Raw genomic sequence first — 19,701 nt, 5'->3', positions numbered from 1 at the left:
TTTTAACAAAAAAAATAAACTGAACCAACCCAGTCTATGAGCTAGCAAGGGGTGGGCTGGGTTGAGGTTTTGATGGCCCATATAAAAAATGAGTTGGCCCGACCCAACCTATATTTTCTTAGCACACAAGGGCTTGAGTTAGGCTAGGCTGGACTGACCCATATTAACAACTCTAATCACCATCATTTATTATGATACATCTACATATCACGTTAACATCATATATTATAAAATAATTAGTAATATTTTAACTAAGTTAATTATTAATTATAAAAGTTTATTTAGTTCAAAATAAAAATATAAAAATTTATTTAATTTAAAATAAAAATATAAAAACTTAATTGAATATAATAAAAGAATAAAAATTAATTTAAATTTTTTAAATAGTTTAAAAAATTTAAATATTATACCAAATTTAAATAATGGAGAGAGGATAACATGTTTTAATAGATAAAAGTTTGTTGAATTTGGGATTATAAAGTCACCCAATTATACTCTTATTTGAATCCATAACAACTTTAAGTAGAAAGTTGTAAATTTTAATTATGGGACATCTCCTAGGGGACAAAGGTGATTAAATTTTTGCAAAAAGAGAAAGTACTTAAGAGAGATGGGAGTAATATTATAATAATATAAATTGAGAATTAATTTTGTCATCGTGCCAATATTCTTTATAGCCAATAAAAGACTCGCAATTAAGCAAAGAAAAAATAATGTAAAATATTTCTAGTGGTAGGGGACTCTGCAAGTAAGAAAATAAATAATGATGCATAATATTTCTATTAGTAGGGGCTCCTTTATTAAAATAGACTAGGGACCCAACAAATTCATATTGAACCCTAAATTGGAAAATCCTGAAGAATAAAGCAACAAATTGAATCTCTGTTCAACTCCAACTTGGAAATTATAAAAAGTAAAGCAACATTAATATCTACGGTGTACAATGCTATAAAGTTTAAAAGTCATTTACTTAAAAAAAATGGTAAAAGAGTTAAATAAGTACTTAAACTATTTAAAAAAATTCAAATAAGATCTATGTTTTTATTACGTTCAATCAAGTTCTTATATTTTTATTTTAAGTCCAATAAGTTCTTATATATTTATTTTTCAGTTAAATAAGTTTTTATAATTAATAATTGATTGAATCAAAATGTCATTTGTCATTCTATATTGCGTGACACTAATGTCGTATGCTAACATATCACAATTGATGATGATATACTAATTTGACATGATAACATGACAATATGATATTTTTCATCTTCTACATCAACGTCATGTTAGTACCATGTCAATATAAAATGACAAGTAGTATTTTAACTAATGACAATTAGTCAATCATTAGTCAAAAGAACTTATCTGATTAAAAAAATATATAAAAATTTGATTGAATGCGATAAAAAAATAAGAGCTTATTTAAATTTTCTTAAATAGTTTAAGAGTTTTTTTGAACATTATGCTAACAAAAAATTAATTTAGGCTTATTTATTACTTAAGTCAACTTTATACTTTTACAGCATCGCTGCTTCACGTAATGTAATATAAAGAAATAAAATAGTTATTTTGTGGTAATAAAATAAAAAAAAATAGAATAAAATAATTATTATATAGCTTAGTTCATGGAATGAAATAATGTAGTAATTACTATTATGACTCATTCTAATGTTTGATTGGTAAAAAAAAATAAAAATAATTAACGAATAAATAACAAAATGACAATAATACCTTTTATTACAATAGAATTTATTTTCATCAGAAACAAAAATACACTTTAGTATAATTTATAGTAATATTTTTACAAAAACACAAAATTACCCTTGACTTATAATTTAATAATTTTTTTCTTTTTTAATCTTTTAATTTCTATTCTCATTAAAATTTTAAAATATTAATAATTTAATAATTTATTATTAAAGTATTAATTTGATATTTGATATTTTTTATTTTTTATTTTTTCTCTATTTTCTATTTTCAATTTTTAATCTTTTAGTTTCTATTTTCATTAAAATTTTAAAATATTAATAATTTATTACTATTTTTTAATTTTAATTTCTTTTTTTCTTTTCTTTCATTTTTTTCCTTTTTCCTTGTTTTCTTCTTTTCTTTCCTTTTCTCAAACGCGTCATTGACTATCAGAGAAGTTGTCAGCATTATAAAGTGTCGATCTAGCATTATTCATGACCAGATCTGGTTGTTAGAGTGTTGGTCTAGCGTTGGTTGTGACTAACGCCAAAGCAACGCTCTAAAAATGTTGATGATTGTGATGGTTCGCAATAAAAGACTTGGCAATCCTAGCGGCGAAAAACATCGATGGCTAATGAGGAGGACGATCACATGAAGCTCACTTAGAGAGAAAGGGTGAGATGTTGATCAAGAAGAAAGAGAAAATAAAGAAAATAAAGATAAAAAATCCTTTTATAGTGTAGGATTTGTTATGAAATATGGACATATCACACCATATTAGACCAATTCAAGTTAGAGTAAATTTGATAAATGATAAATGTATTATCCACATTCTAGATATTTCAAGATTCATCTACATGTGGAAATTATCTAAGTGATAACATGGGATTTATCAAAAAGATAATGTAATTTAAGATATATTTTCGTAGGAGATTGTAATAGCCATTGATCTATTAAGGGTTTCAACTATAAATAAGGGATCACCCCACCTTCATTTTGTATCACAGTTATTTTTTACTTTAAGCATTGCTTCAATAATATATAAAGAGCATTCTCTCAATATCTCCCTTTTCTTCCTGTTTCTATTATTTTTTTATAACACGTTATCAGCACGATTACCAAAGGAAAAGGTAATTTTCTTGGTTCTTCATCAACCAATTAGATTTTTCTTTTGTATACTGTCCAGTCGACTTGAAATCAATAATGGACCTAGAGTATCCCTTCGGCTCCTAAAGCGATGGTGGGCCTCGTGAAACCCCTATAGTCGTCATAATTACTTTATGGTTCCATTTTTCTGTGTAAAATTATGGCAAATATCAAAAGCCAAGGTTCCACATCCTGAAAGTGAGTGAAAGCAATTATCTGTCTCGGTGCCTTAATATGGAGATGCATCTTCAAGGGCAAAGTCTTGCTAATGCAATTATTATAGACAGGAAAACAAATGACAAAGATAAGGCGCACTAATTTTCATTCGTTGTCATTTGCATGAGAGCCTGTAGGCTCAATATTTATCCATTTGAGACCTTGAGATCCTATTGACGAGGTTGAGAGAAAGGTATGATCATACTAAGATAATGATCCTACCTCAGTTACAGATGACTATAGTATCTCAGGCTGCAAGACTTCAAATCAGTGTTAGACTATAACTCAACCTTAGTTAATATTGTTTCTCAGCTAGAGTTATGTAGTGTTAAGCTTACTGAATCAGAGCTATTAGAGAAAACTTTTTCCACCTTCCATGCTTAAAATATTGTATTGCAACAGTAATACTGGCAGCATCAAGTTAAGACGTACTCAGAGTTGATTTCTGTCCTCCTAACTACAGAGCAAACTAATGAATTGCTACTCAAAAACCATGATCTTAGACCTGCTAGCTTGAAAGCATTGCTTAAAGCAAATGCTAGCTCTAGTAAGAGTACAAGCCGATTAAAAGGTCGTGAACGTAAGAAAGGGTATAACCCACGTAGGGCTGGCAGAAGACTTAACCGCCTTAGGCAATCTAACCTTGGCCTGAATCATGGCAAGGGCAAGAAGCCCGTGAAAAAGCATGAGGACAATATTTGCCATTGTAATGGCATGGCTCGACACTAGTTGCGTACCCGTCGTACACCAAAGCACTTTGTTGATCTATACCAGGCATCCTTGAAGGATAAGGGCAAATGTGTTAAGACTCATGCCTTTAAGAATTCTACTGCTATGACCAACGTCGAAGCTAACAATGCCTCCATTAAAATTACTCCCTTTGCTCCTGTAAAAGCAAGAACATCCTTCAAAGTCTTTGATTTCTTCGAGGACCCTAATATACAAGATAAGGCATCAGAATGGTGGAGGACAGCCTAAACTTAGGATTTGAGGATTTTAATGTTTTCTTCATTTTTTTCTTTTTCTGAATGTATTACCTTTGGTTAATTGTTCCAAAGGAATAACAATAAGGTTATTTAATAAAATTATTATGAAATTGATTCCATATTTGTTATTTGAAAATTTCAATCCCATGACTAATTTGCAAATTTTTATGATACTTGACACCTAAAGTTATCAAAACAAGTGCAAATGAGAACCATTGAGAAAAAAGAAGATGTTTGTTTGCTTGATAGTGCAACAATACATACCATACTTTGTGGCAAGCATTTTTTCTAGAGTGTGACATTACGTAAGGCAAATGTCTATACAATATCAAGTCTCGTTGAGATTATTGATGGCTCTAGGAAAGCCACGGTTGTTTTTCCAAATGGCATCACTTTGCATATCGAGGATGCATTTCTAAGCAATAGATCGAAGAGGAATCCACTTAGCTTCAAAGATGTACGTTGTAATGGGTATCATCTTAAGATAATTTATGAGCAAAATAAAGAATGTTTATGCATCACCTCTTATAAGATAAGTTAGAAGACCATCCGTGAGAAGTTGGAAGGCTTAACTATAGGATTGTATTGTGTTACTATTATAGTTGCTGAATCTTACACTACCATGTCTTGAAAACTAGTAAATCTCGATGAGTTTGGACTTTGGCATGATTGTCTAGGTCATCCAGGAGCTACGATGATACATAGGATAATCCAAAGTTCTAAAGGACACCCTTTAAAGGATAAAAAGATTTTGTTGTCCAAGGATTATACTTGTGAAACTTGTTCGCAAGGAAAACTTATTATTAAATCTTCTATGACAAAGGTTGATCTTGAATCCCCTTCATTCTTGCAAAAAATTTAGGGTGATATTTGTGGACCAATACAATTAGTAAGTGGGCCATTCTGATATTTTATAGTATTAGTGGACGCATCCTATAGATAGCCCCATGTTTTCCTATTATCTATGCACAAAGTTGCCTTTGCACATTTCCTTGCATAGATTATAAAGCTCAAGGCACACTTTCTTGATTATCCAATCAAAAGCATAAGGATGGATAATGTTGGAGAATTTATGAAATACCTCATACTTTGATATGATGACAAATAAAGCTTATCAGATGTGAATTGAGGCATAATAAGGTATTTTGAGAACCAAAGAGACAAGATAAAATTTTTAGAATAAAATAATATTAAAATATTAATATTTAGTCGAATGTCGAAATCAGTCATGAAGAAGGATCATATGGTTGATCCAAGTGGGGGAGAAGATGTCAAGCCTGACTCTATAAAATACTTGTCATGTCATGCATGTGATTGACTGAATGTTTACATACTAAGAGAGCCCCGAAAAATCGACAAAAGTCGGTGTTGTATCTAGAGGTACAAAAAAGTTGATTTAAGCCTCGAACTAGATCAAATAGAGATTTTAGGGTGAAATTGAAAATTTTAAAGTCCCAGAATGATTTAGAATGGTGATTCGGAGTTCGAGAATTAATTTGGAGTCAAATCGAAAATTTCACTATCTAGGGGCAAAATGGTAATTTTACCACTCGAGGACAAAATGAGAATTTTTTTAAAAGATTTTGATCATATTTGACTTGTTGGAGTATGATTTGAGGTTGAGAAGTGAAAAATTGAAATCTCGGTATTTTTTGAAGCATAGGGGTAAAATGGTAATTTTACCACCTCAAGGGCAAAATTGTAATTTTACACACACAACACTTGTTCAGCACATGGATTTTATCCAATATTATCATGGATAATTGAAAGAATTATATGGTGGAGAGAGAAAGCTTAATAGTTAAGAAATGACACATGGACCAATAATAGGGTGACATGTGTCAAGTTTATAACCATTTATTATTTAGCTTTAAATTTAGCATAAAAATAGCCCATTTTCTTCATATGGCCGGCCAAACCAAGAGCAAAGGAAGAACAAAGGGAGAAAAGAAAAACAAGAACCCTAGGTGGGAAAATTCAAGGGAAAATTGGTGGATTTCAAGTAATCAAGCAATCAAAGGTAAAATTTCTTGATTTTAACTTGTGATCTACCTTTCCAATACATTTCTCCTTATTTTTCATGGTTAAATTACATGTTTTCATGATGAATTCATGGCTGGTCAAAATGGGTTTGGAGAGAGAAATATGTTGGATTGATTTGATTTTAAGATATGTTAGTATTTTTAGTTAGTTTAGCATATTTAGAAGCAAAACAACAAGAAAAGAATCCATTTTCCCCATGAATCTTCATTGGCCGAATCTTCCTTGACGTGTGTGGGTGATAGATTGTTATTATTTCAAGAGAAATGGCTTAGAAAATGATGAATAATGGTGAGAAAATTAAGTAGCAAAAATTACGGTGTTAGTGCACTGTAATGGCCGAATTTTTTCATGAAGAAATGGGAGGGTTTTGATGCTGAAATTGGTGTTGTTTGAATAATGTTTGGTGAATTGATGTATTAGAAAAGAAATGGAGTAATTTGGGATTAAATTGGACATGTTAGTAATTTAATCGGATGATAAGACGAATTAGGCCAATGCCGGGTTTAGATAGTTATCAATGCATTTTTGCATTCCCTATCATGCATTAGTAGTTTAAATTAGTTTAATTTCAATTTAGTACCAATGTAGTAAGTTTCTCGATTTTGTACTGTGTCAAGGTGGTGAGTTCTCCGACAAGGGCAAGGAAATTGTACTCGAGGATCGATAATCGGAGTACTTTAAAAATTTGACTTCCAAAATAGTGAGTAACCTTATCATCATTTTAATTATCTAAAGTATGTTTTGATTCGATTTTGGTGAATTTTATGAAAATGAGTTCAAATGGTAAATTTTAGGTTTTATAAACAAAAATGAGTTTAAATGAAAATATTTTATAAATTGTCTTGAAACGAAATAACGATTTTGAAAATAGAGTAATTGGAGACCATTGGTATGTTGTAAATTTTATGATTGGAAATTGATGGCTTATGTTATATTGTTATTGTGTTGGCATGACTAGCTGGGCTGTATTTTATGAATTGTATGAATTGTTTTATTTTACCCTTGCAGGCTGGGTAGTAAAATATTAGCCCTGTCATACTATCAAAATTTTATTGTATGGTGGGTTTAGCTTGCTGCAGTATGTGGGTTTTCGTGGACTAGCCTATTAGAGGGGCACGGTAAATCCCGTTATATTTTATCTCGGTTTTAGAGGTGAGTAGGGTAACTCCCGAGGTATAACTTTTAGAGTTCACTTCACGTCAAACCACCACTTGAGGGGGAACTCAACCAACGCCAAGGAACAACTATGTTTTCAAAATAAAAACATGATATTTGATAACGGTTGCTCAATGGGGAAAAGAGAAACTGATATTAAAGCCTTGTAGGGTTTCGGTTGACATTCTTGGTAATGAGTGTCGATTAGGACAACGCAACGGTTGTCACGGGCTAGAGGGGAGTACCAGGTCATGACAATTTACATCAAAGAGCTTTCATTCTTATTATGATTCACTAGGAATCGAGGTTAAGCACCCGGTTCCACATATTCATACTCATAACGGATTGGCAGAATCCCTGATTAAATGCATCCAAATTATCACTTGTACTCTTTTATTGAAGACAAAGCTCAACCCTTCAATGTGTGGTCATGTTGTTTTGCATGTGACAGCACTAATTAGATTGTGCCCCACCACTAGCCTCTTGCAATCTCCCATATAGTTGGTTCCCAGTTATGAACTAGACATTTCATATTTATGCACCTTTGGTTGTGCTGTACAAGTGCCTATAACCCGCCAATAAAGATTAAAATAAGTCCCAACATCGTTTGGGCATCTATATCTGATTTGATTCACCGTCCATTATTAGGTTCTTGAAACCAACGACGGGTGATCTTTTTACCTCCAGATTCACAGATTGTCATTTTGATGAGGCAGTGTTTCCATCAATTGGGATACCTAAGGCTTCCATGGCTGAAAAGCAGAAACCAACTGAGAAATTCGCTTGGAATGAAAAAATCTATCCCATTTAGACCTAAGAACTCTTGAATGTGAAAATGAGGTGCAACATATAATTCGTTTACAGACTATTGCCAATAAACTTCTCGATGCATTATATGATATTGCCAAAGTCACGAAGTCTTATGTTCCAACTGTGAATGCTTCAACTAGGATTGTTATTCTTGAAGAACAGGTTGAAATGGATAAGGATGGCCTACGCTTGAAGCGTGGAAGATAGATAGGATAAAAAGACACTGCCCCTCGAAAATGAAAAGGGAGGAATCAAGAATCCTCTCCAAAAGAGCTTGGTATTAAGCTTGATCTAAAAAAGCTTATTGCCCTTGAAGAGGCATGAACCCATGAAAAGATCACTGACCACAAGAATATTGAGATCTCTATTACATATTGTAATAAGATTTAGGATCGGAATGAGATAATCATCGATAATGTTTTTGCACTCTCAATTACTCATGAGATTATGAACGATGATTATGAACCGCAATCTATTATTGAATGTTATCAAAGGCAACATTGGCCCAAGTGGGAAGAAGCAATCTAGGTTGAATTGGCTTCCTTAGCTAAATGAGAAGTTTTCGAACCTGTAGCTTGAACCCTCGACAATGTAAAGCTTGTTGGATACAAGTAGGTCTTTGTTTGAAAACAAAATGAGAAAAACGAGGTCGTGAGGTATAAAGCTCGACTTGTAGCCTAAGGCTTCTCTTAGAGACTTGATATTAATTATGATGAGATGTATTCACCTCTGATGGATACGATTACCTTTCATTTCTTTATTAGCCTAGCTATTTTGAAAAACTAGAAATGTGTCTTATGGACATTGTGACGACATATCTATATGGTTCATTAGACTTTAATATTTATATGAAAATTTCAAAGGGATTCAAAATGCCTAAAACATACACTCCCCTTATTCTCAATAAAGTTGTAAAGATCTTTATACGAGTTAAAGTAATCCGGTAGCATGTGGTATCAACGCTTAAGCGAGTACCTAATTAAGGAAAGGTACAAAAATGATCCTATCTGCTCATGTGTGTTTATTAAGAAATCAAAAACTAGATTGGCTATGACAGCAGTGTATGTCAATGATATGAATTTGATTAGAACTCCAGAAGAATTATCTAAAACTGTCGAATATTTGAAAAAGGAGTTTTAAGTTAAAGATTTTGGTAAAACCAAACTTTTTCTTGGTCAAGAGTTTGAGCACAAAGCAAATGGAATACATGTTCATCAATTAGCATATACTGAGAGATTGCTTAGACATTTTAACATGGACAAGGCTCACATTTTGAGCATCCTTTTGGTTGTGAGGTCTTTTGATCCCCAAAAGGACCCATTTTGTCCTAGAGCCTGATGAGGAGATACTTGGTCCTGAAGTACCATATCTCAATGCAATTAGGGCTTTGATGTACTTGGCTTAACGTACGAGATTAGATATCACTTTTGCGATAGATTTGTTGGCACATTTTAGTTCTGAACTAACCTGGAAACATTGGAATGTGATAAAACATATCTTCCATTATCTCCGAGGAACCATAGATTTGTGATTATATTATTCCAAGGATTCCACTAACTTTGGTTTAGTTGGATATACTGATGCGGGATATAAATCTAATCCGCATAAGGCTTTTTTTTAAAACCAGTTATTTATTTTGCTATAATAGCACCGTTATTTCTTGGCGCTCTACTAAGTAAATGCTAGTAGCTACATTCTCCAGCCACTCCGAGATTATCGCTCTATATGAAGCTAAAAGATAGTGTGTTTGGTTGAGATCCGTTATAATGCATATTCATAATTCTTGTTGTTTAACACCGGTTACGAATTCTTCCACCATAATTTAGAAAGATAATGTTGCTTATGTTGCACAAGTCAGGGGAGGATATATTAAAAGTGACAAGATGAAGCATATCTCATTGAAATTTTTCTATATTCATGAACTTCAAGAAAGTCAACAAATTGACGTTAAATAGATTCGCTCCGCCAATAATTTTACAGATCTTTTTACGAAGTCATTACCACCATAAACATTTGAGAAATTAGTATATGGCATTAGAATGAGGCGAAAGATTGATTTGCCTCTAGAGTGGTAAAGTATCAATTACCCTAGAAGTCGTAAGCCCTAGCAGTGGTAAACCCCAGAAGTAGTAAACCCTAGAAACGACAATATGGTTCAATTAAAGGGAGCAATTATGGGCTTAGTGCACTATACTCTTTTCCCTTTTGTTCGATTTTTGTCCCATTAGATTTTTCAGGCTTAAGGTTTTTAACAAGGTAGTAATAACACGTCCAACTAGGCCACCACAGTGGTGTTCCGTCGAAAGGGGAGTGTTATGGAATATAGACATATCACACCACATTATACCTATTCAAATTAGAGTAAATTTGATAAATGTATTATTCACATTCAAGATATTTCAAGATTCATCTACATGTGGAAATTATCTAGGTGATAATGTGAGATTTATCAAGAAGATAATCTAATTTAGAAATATATCTTTGTAGAAGATTATGATAACCATTGATCTGTTAGGGGCTTTAACAATAAATAGGGAGTCACCCCACCCTCATTTTTTAAATTCTATTCCACAAGGCTTGGAATAGTTAAAACCAAGAAAAAGGTGGTAATATGTATTATGTGATTTTAAGGAATAGTCATTGTGTCAAACCCTGTTCTATAAAATAATTACGACGTCATTTACATGCTCAATAGAATGTTTGCATATTTAGGAAGTTCGAGAAATTATTAAAAGACGATATTGCCTCTAATAGTATTATTAAGTCGATTAAGCCTTGAACTAGTTCGAACTAGTTCAAATAGGAATTTTAAGGTGAAATTAAGAGTTTCATAGTCCAAGGATGACTCAAAATGGTAATTCGGAGTTCAAGAATCAATTTGGAGTCAAACCGAAATTTTCACTATGTAAGGGTAAAATGGTCATTTGCCACTTGGGGACAAAATGGAAATTTTTAGAAAAGATTTTTTTGGCCCCATTTGACTTATTGGAGTATGATTTGAGGTTTAGAAGTAAAAAATTTTAATTTCGGTATAATTTGGAGTATAGAGACGAAATGGTAATTTTACCACCTCAGGGGCAAAATGGTAATTTTGCACCCCTAGAGCATTTTTCCAGCACAAGGTCTTCACCCATCATCATGTTTTACCCTTGAATAATGTGTGGTGGAATTTAAAGCTTAAAAGATAAGAATTTTAAAAAATGGACCAATTATGGAATGCCATGTGGCAAGTTTAAATTATTATATTATTTAACTATAAAAATCAGCCCACACCACCATTTCACTCTCATAAGGGTTGGCTTTGGCAAGAAAACAAAGGGGAAAAGAAGAACAAACCCTAGGTGAAAAGAAATTCAAGAGAAAAGTGTGGATTTTCAAGAAAATCAAGTGGAAAAAGGTGAACTTTCTTGATTTTAGTTTATGAACTATTTTTCCTATACATTTTCCCTTAATTTCCATGGTTGAAAAGCATGCTTTCATGGTGAATTCGTGGCTGGTCAAAATGGGTATGGAGAGAGAATGATCTTGGATTGGTTTGACTTTTAGGTATGTTAGTGTTTTTAGGTGATTAATGATGTGTAGCATGAAAATAAGTGAAGAAAACCACCAAAGGTTTGGTGCCCATCAATAGCCGAATTCTCTAAGTGAATAATGAGGAAGAATGGGATGTTATTCTAGGTGATTTGATTAAGCAATAATAGTTTTTGGTGAATTGAGGAATTGAGAAAGAGATGGAGCAAGTTGGAGTGAAATTGGACGCATTGGTCAATTTATCGGATGAAAAATCGACTTAGGCCAATACCGGGTCTAGATTGCTACCCGTGCATTTTTCATTTCATATCACGTATATATATCGAGCCTGAAATAACTTATGACTGTTAGACACAATTTAATTGGAATATGTGTTATGGATTATGGCTAGGTGGTGAGCCATTGGATACGGGTAAAGGACAGTACTCGCGGACTGAAAATAGGAGTATTTCTACTCCTAATACTATGAGTGGATAATTTATTGTCTTAAACATCTAGAGTAATTATACTTGTTTGATGCTTTTATTGAATGGTGAGTTTAAATTATAAAATATTATGTTTTCCAATTAAAATGTTTTTTAATAAAAATGAGATTTATACTGGTTTTGAAATCAAAAATTGTTTTGGAAAAATTAAGTATATGGAGACTGTGTTGAATTTATGATTTTATATGTTATTGAAATTGTGGGTTATGACACTATGGTAGCATGATGGCTAAATTTTTGGGGTTGACATGAAATATATGAACAGTATTGGATTGGTCTCGGTAGACTGGATTAAATTTTATTCATCATATTATGCTACTGAAAATTTTATGGATCTGGTGGTATATTAAACGGTCACTGCAGTGGTGAGGGTTTTCGTGGACTGCCTATGAGAGGGGCACGGTAACCCAAGTATATACTTACTTTTGGGGGGAGATGTTGGATAAAGTATCTCCTGAGGTAAGATTTGAGTGCACCTCACGTTCGACCCACCACGTGAGAGTGAGACTCAACCAACGCCAAGGAACGGCTGTGTGTCAGATGCGAAAACATGTTTATGGGTATGGGACATTTAACAGCCTTGGCGGTCTCAGTGGGATACCTTGACGAAGGTACCCGCAAGAATGATTCTGGTAGGGGCCAAGTTTAAGAAACTCATAAGCTGGGAAAATTTTGATGAAAAGAAATTGTTTGGTATAGATTGAAACGAATTTTGCGTTATGAACATTATTAAGATATAACGCTTTTATATTGTCTCCATCTACTCAGATTTAGATGCTTTTGATGATAATTGTTTACTCACTGGGATTATATAATCTCACCCCTCTTCCTATCCATTTTTCAGGCTCAGAACAATTTGTTGATAGTTGATTAAGATGAGAATTAATCTCGGAGTTGTATCCTAGAAAGTAAAAGTTCGTAGCCCTACATCTTCTTGGACAGTTGGGGGCCCATGTATCACTGTAAACGAAATTTCATACTTTAATTATCTTTATTACTATATGAATAAATTTATTATACTCTTACGTTACAAAAGTTATTTTAGGAAGACTTTGAAAATATTGTGTTTTAAGAAAATAGAATATTTTATTTAATATTTTTATTATATTCAAATAGCTATAATTTTACTTTAAACGAATGTTTTAGACTTAAAAATTTAATTTAAATCATGAAATATGTGTTTCCACTTACATATTACATTTTTTACGAATTTCAAAATTTTCGAAAAAGAAAAAAAAATGACTAAAATATCCTTGTGAGATAGAAATAAATTTTCATTGTTTTTGGATGAGAAAATGGTCCATATCGTTTCAAAACACGATTTTAGTTACTATCGATCACAAGGGAGGTAAGAAAACTGATGCGAAAGCCTTGCGAGGTTTCGATCAACATTCGAGGTAAAGAATGTCTGACGAGACTTCGCGACGGTTGTCACGGGCTTGATAGGAGTTCCGGGTAGTGACACATTGTTACCAAAAAAACAAACCAAATGAAAGAAAAACTATTACCTAAGATTAACCATTCCCTCCAACTAAACGAGCCCTTAAGATATGACCGTTTCGATCAAGTTGATTATCGCAAAATTCAAGGTGAATCATATTTTAAGTAGTATTTAATATCATTTCAAAATCACCACAATAACCTAATTGTTATGGTAATCTTATCACCTATAAATTTAAACTAACATGAATTACAAATCATTAATTATCAAATATTAAAAGATTATTATATTTGGTATCACTGAAAATCATACATTATTTTGTTAAATTACCAAAATAACCATATTAGAATAGTTAGAAAATTAATAATTATAATGTTGTTTAAAGATAACAATTTGTAAAATATTAATAATAGTTTATTCATTTCATAAGGTATAACTAAATTATTGAATTAACATTTATAAAAAAATATATAATTAATAGGTAAACTAACTTTTACAATATAAATTACGTAAAAAAACACTTGAATGATAAAATGAAACTAAATCTATTAAAATTATATGAAAGGAAAATAAAAAAATTAATATTATATATATAAAACATAAAAAAATAAAGAGAAAGACTATAATTAGTTTTTGAGTTTGGTATAAATGAATATTAATTTTGAAAAGTTAAAAACTTTTTATATAAAATATTAACACTTTAGGAGGGAGGAGATTTTTTATTCACATGTTAAAAAGGGTAATATTGACTATAGTTAACTTTACAAATCATTTTAGCTTGACGATAAAATTTTCTCACTTTTTTTATTATAATTAAATCATCTTTCAAGATAGTGATTTAATTAATCTCGATAATCGAAGAACATCGTCACGTCAAATCACCAAATTCTTATCAAACACAGTGATCTGGTCACCATACATTGATTACCATGAAGTTTTAGATAATCACCGTATACCAAATGCCACCTTACTAATCACTGTGTTTGGTAAGAAGTCTATGATCTTACATGGCAATGAAGTGATATCACCGAGAGTGAATAGATCACAGTCTTGAGAGTTGATCTAATTCTCATCCAAAAGGGTGAGACACTTTTTTACTAAGATGTAGTGATCTATAAAACAATTATAGATATCTTTACCTTTTTTAACGTGTGAATAACATAACTCGACTTCTTTCAAAATTGTAATTATTATTATATAATAAGTGTTTAATATTTCAAAACATATATTCTATGTACGTAACTTTAAAAAGTGTCATACATGCTTGTTTTTATTTTTCTAAAAAACATTTTATTTTCTTAGAAAATTTATTATCATTTTAATATGTTTAGTTTCATTTTAGTATATATATATATATATATAATACACATTATAGTAATTTTATGTTCTACATGCTAATTTAATTATTCGTAAATTATTTTTTATTTTTTAATTAAATAGGTTAATTATTCATTGCGTAATTTTTTATTTAGAAGTTAGTTTCTATTGCTATTTTAACTATATCATATGGTAATATTATTCACTTTTAACTATTAGAGTACTTTTAAATAAAGTATATTTAATTTTCATGTCAAACTAAATAGGGGCGGTGCTTCCTTAAGGGATTTTAAAATTTTTTTCCACATTATATAAATTTTTTAAATTTTTTATAAATTTTCTTAATGACCCTTTCAAAATAATTTTTTATTTAATATTTAAAAAATAAAGAATAACAAAATGATTTCATATGCCTAACTCAATTTTAAAGCTTTTTTTTCTTTCAATTTATATTATTATTTTTATTATTTATTTATTTATTTTATTTTTATTCTATTTACTCATTTGTTCTAAATCTCTCTAGATTTTCTTCCACAAATTTCTATAAACCATCAATTATATTCTTTTTTTCTTTTTTTTATTATGTAATATATGGGTTTTGTCTTCTATTTGCCATGTTTTTCTTTTTTCTATTATGTGAATTTTATTTTTTACGATTTTAATTTTTAAAAATTAATAAATTATTATGTAATTCTCAAATATAAATTGCAATGTTGCACTATTGTTTAGAATTTCATCAATGTATTCTTTTTTTCAGAATAACTAATGTGTTCTAGCATGTATGTTGCAAACTTTAAGTGATATACATACAAATTGTCAAAATGAAGTAATTGTATTGCTTTCAATACAATTTTATTTATTATATATATTTTTAATGACTCTCAAAATAATTTTTTTATTAATAATTATTTTTATTCTTCAAACCATTTGATGAAATTAAAGTCATTATGGTCAGCATATTGCTAGTTAAGCCCAACAAGTAAATTTTAACTTAATATGTTAAGCCTATCAAATTTATAAAAAAATCATAAAAATGAGTACTAACCCAAACCACTAAGTTTTAATATAAATCTAAGCCTATCATAATATATTATATCTTAACAGTCCAACCAAATAGTTTATCATAACATATTATATCTCAATAATTCAACCCAATAAACTAATATGTTAATTAACAATTTAAGAGGCAAATAGAAAATAAAATGAAAGCTTCCTTAGAAAACTATTCATTTTGTGTAGAATAAACAAAGTAAAGAAGTAATTTATTTGAGTTTGAAAAATTGTTTTTTCTTCTACTCTTACACGCAGAGAGTGAGAAAGACTCCTTTAATAGTTCCGTTCAGTCATATATATATATATATATGTATGATACCATAATTACTGTTAATATGTATTTTTTTTTGTATATCCAATGTCCTGTGAATTTTTTTAATCTTTTAAATGAGTGAAAATTGAATTATATATAAAGTTCTCTTTGACTGTTTAATGTCTTATTCTATTTGACTCACCCTCTAAAAATGCTTTAGTTCCGCCCCTGATACTAAACATGATAATTTTAAATCTTTAGAGATCAGCAATTGTTAACCAAATATAATTATCTTAAATCATCAGTGATAAGATACAAAGCATTATTTACCTATTCATTCAATAAAAGAAAAAAAATCAACCTTTTGGGTTTTTTATTTCCTTTTGACTTTTTGCAAATGCTTATTATATTTAATTATTTCTGGTTTTTCTCATTAGCCTTTATTGAGAAAACAAACAAAAACGAATAGAATTCACAATGATAATATTCAACAAATTTGAAAAAAAAAATGTAAACCTTAAGACGTAGTAATTACTATAAAGAGGTGTCTTGGAGGAATTTAGATGGGGGACTCGAGAAATTAATTATTCATTGAAGCCTAAAGTAAAAAGTAAAAAAAGACTAAACCAACGAAAGTAAATAAAGTATAAATTAAAGTAAATTTAAATTACTATAAACAGGTGTCTTGGAGGAGTTTAGATAAGGGACTCTAGAAATTAATTATTTATTGAACCCTAAAATAAAAAGTAGAAAAAGACTAAACCAACCTAAACAAATAAAGTATAGATTAAAGTAAATTTAGAACAAAATTTATCTAAACTAATAAAATGGCCCATGCAGGTCTCGAACCTGCGACCTTCGCGTTATTAGCACGACGCTCTAACCAACTGAGCTAATAGGCCAATTGTCTTGACAACTAAAAGTCTTTTTATTTAACACATGATATGCTAGGAATTAAGAGTGGATGGTAATGATTGCGTTATCCACCTTCCCTCCCACAAAACAAAGGCGCAAAATCCAAAATCTCAGCAAAAAAACACTACGCTCAAAATAATGGCTGAAGCAATCGTAAGCTTCACCCTCACAAAACCATGCATCAACAGTTATCTTCATGCTGCCAAATCGGACAGCTGTCCATCTTCAAGATTGGTAATATTTCTCACTATCCTTTTACACGATCTTTGAACTTTCTGTCATTGGTATTAATAAGCATAAATATGGTTACTTGATGCATTTGCAGCTTAGGAGATGTTCAAGCACTAGGCTTTTCAATTATGGGAAGCAGCAGGTAAGTGTTTAACTGTATAGACTCGAATGCCATATTCATAAATTTCTCTATATTTTTTCTTATTCTTAACAAAAGAAAGGGGAGAATTTCGTTTATTTAGTGATTGATTTGTCTAAACTTCACAGCATTATATCTTGAATTTTGTGATAAATAATATAGACTGAAGGCAGCAACAGCAGAAGAGGGGTAGCTTCAGTTAAAGCGAATGCTTTCCCAGATTGGCCTCTAATGGCAGTTTTAGTTCATAATGTTCAACAACTTGATGCACAAAGAGAAATTATCACCAACAAATCTATCTGGCATCTGAGTGAGGAAGCCATTAAGAACGTTTGTAAGTGTTTCAATCATTCAAATCGGTTAATGATTCAATTTTTCATGCATTAATTGAATTAATTATACATAACACTAAGACTTTTTGCTTTGCTTATGCTCTAGATACTTTCTACATCATGTTCACTTGCTGGGGATGTTTGTTTTTTGGTTCCACAAAAGTAAGCAAATCTGTTTTATTTAACTTTGCTTTGGTCAAATATATAATTGTTGCTTATGTTGAGTAAAATTAAGTCTAATTTATAAGAGCATGGCGTAGGATCCGTACTATGATTCCGACGTATACAGGAAAGATGGTGGAGATGGTACTGGACATTGGGTTTATGAGAAGGTATCCTTCACTTAATTTAATTCCCAAACATGAGCCAAATATATATATGTAGCCCTTCCAGAATTGATGATATTGAAATACTAAAACTCAGTATTTTCGTTTTTACTGTGAATTCACTTGCAATTCAGTTGTTGCAGTCCATAATATGTTTTAACTGAGCTTATGGAAATGCAGCAAGAGGACATTGAAGAATCTGCAAGGGCAGAGTTGTGGCGTGAGGAGCTGATTGAGGAGATTGAGCAGAAGGTCGGAGGGCTGAGAGAATTGGAAGAAGCTGGCCGCAAGTAGAAGCTTATTGAGTTGATTTTAATGTTTCTGCATCTTCCCTATTCCTCCATTATAAAGACCATGCAAACATAAGTGTATAGTATATTTAATCAACTTTGATATTGCATGGACAGAAAGAAGCTGATCAGGAAATTAATTTACAGCAAACCTTGTTACATGCTTGAAATGAATGATTGTGGACTTGCTTTTAATTCAAAAATCGATTCCAGAAAATATTCTTGAGCAGCTTATTTCTCCTGAATCGTTGTCCAAAATACAAGAAAGCAGCCAGCGTGAATGATCAATCAACATTTTTCAAAGTGCAAAATTCGATTAACTGTATTTTTCCATAGTTGGCCAGTAGCTCACCGCGCATGCTATGAATGGCTTCTCCGTACCCTACATAATAAACTTTGCAGCCTTTAGAAGCTGCCCATCAAGGGCCCGTAATGGAGAGAAATCAGATTTAAATTCCAAGATGAACAGATAGCAAACTTCATTTGAAATGTAATTATATTGATAGGATTATATTATTCAAATAGGTGTAGCTAGTTATCATGTAGTTTAGACTTGTAATTACCCTTGCCTAGTAAAATTAGCTTTATAAATACTTATGAATACAACACTAGCAGTATGCATTCATCCTCCAAAAACTATTCTATCTCTTATATTTGATATGGTGAGCTCGTACAAGCATACAAAATCAATGGATCCTTCCTTTCTCCAATTGCCGCTCTCTCTTTCACTACTTCTAATGGTTGATCAAATCAATCCTTCCAAACTCTACCATTATTCTTCCCAACCAACAAAATCATTTCTGTAACCAAAAACGCTGTTTTTCAATTGCCCATCCAGCTCACTTTAAACTCTCTCTCTAGGCGATGTCAGTTTAACTCTCACTTGGTTGGCTATAAACATTTTTGTTATGCTTATGGTTCAAGCCTTGCCCCTCCTGCCAAACAAGGCCCCACATGTAATCCACCAATGATTCCAAATCCTGCATTTCAACATTAGACCAGACAAGATCAGTTGCTTTATTAATGAGATCGTGATCTCATCCTCAAAGAATGTATATAGTTTCGTTCCTTCATTCCATTAGCGGAAATTGCACAACAAGCCTGGAAAAAGATCAACAAATCTATATCTTGCATGATAAGTCTCAGAGATAAACTCACATAACCGAGAGGTATAAAATTTGTCTCAGAATATTTTCAAAGTCCTAGAAGCATTCCTGATGATCTGGCTCTCTCTAGTTAATTGATTCATACAGTGTTTTTGATCTAGTTCGATAGGACCAACAGAAATGCACTAAGTCAACAATACCATGTTTACTTCCAATAGCATTTGTCCTACACTGAAAATGATT

General features: G+C 31.3%; 1 protein-coding gene and 1 non-coding gene across 2 annotated transcripts; one reads left to right on the top strand and one right to left on the bottom strand.

The window, feature by feature from the left end:
• LOC18604725 (photosynthetic NDH subunit of subcomplex B 4, chloroplastic) lies at positions 6,016 to 18,555 on the top strand. The gene is made up of 7 exons (XM_007037334.2): positions 6,016 to 6,051; positions 17,071 to 17,268; positions 17,360 to 17,407; positions 17,567 to 17,738; positions 17,843 to 17,898; positions 17,997 to 18,068; positions 18,243 to 18,555. The coding sequence occupies exons 2-7, from the start codon at positions 17,173 to 17,175 to the stop codon at positions 18,354 to 18,356; spliced, it is 558 nt and encodes a 185-aa protein (XP_007037396.2). The 5' UTR covers positions 6,016 to 6,051; positions 17,071 to 17,172; the 3' UTR covers positions 18,357 to 18,555.
• Positions 16,948 to 17,021, bottom strand: TRNAI-AAU. The gene has a single exon. It is a non-coding gene; the product is annotated as a tRNA-Ile (tRNA).

This window comes from Theobroma cacao, chromosome 3 (assembly GCF_000208745.1).
Source record: "Theobroma cacao cultivar B97-61/B2 chromosome 3, Criollo_cocoa_genome_V2, whole genome shotgun sequence".
In the NCBI taxonomy this organism is placed as follows: domain Eukaryota; kingdom Viridiplantae; phylum Streptophyta; class Magnoliopsida; order Malvales; family Malvaceae; genus Theobroma; species Theobroma cacao.
Note: the sequence above shows the minus strand (reverse complement) of the source record. Positions and strands in the feature narration are given on the sequence as shown.

Excerpts from the sequence above, each read along its gene's own strand:
- LOC18604725 (XM_007037334.2), top strand. The coding sequence starts at position 17,173 with ATGGCTGAAGCAATCGTAAGCTTCACCCTCACAAAACCATGCATCAAC. Across the intron at positions 17,269-17,359 it reads GCTGTCCATCTTCAAGATTG|CTTAGGAGATGTTCAAGCAC; the intron begins GTAATATTTCTC and ends ATGCATTTGCAG. Across the intron at positions 17,739-17,842 it reads GGAAGCCATTAAGAACGTTT|ATACTTTCTACATCATGTTC; the intron begins GTAAGTGTTTCA and ends CTTATGCTCTAG.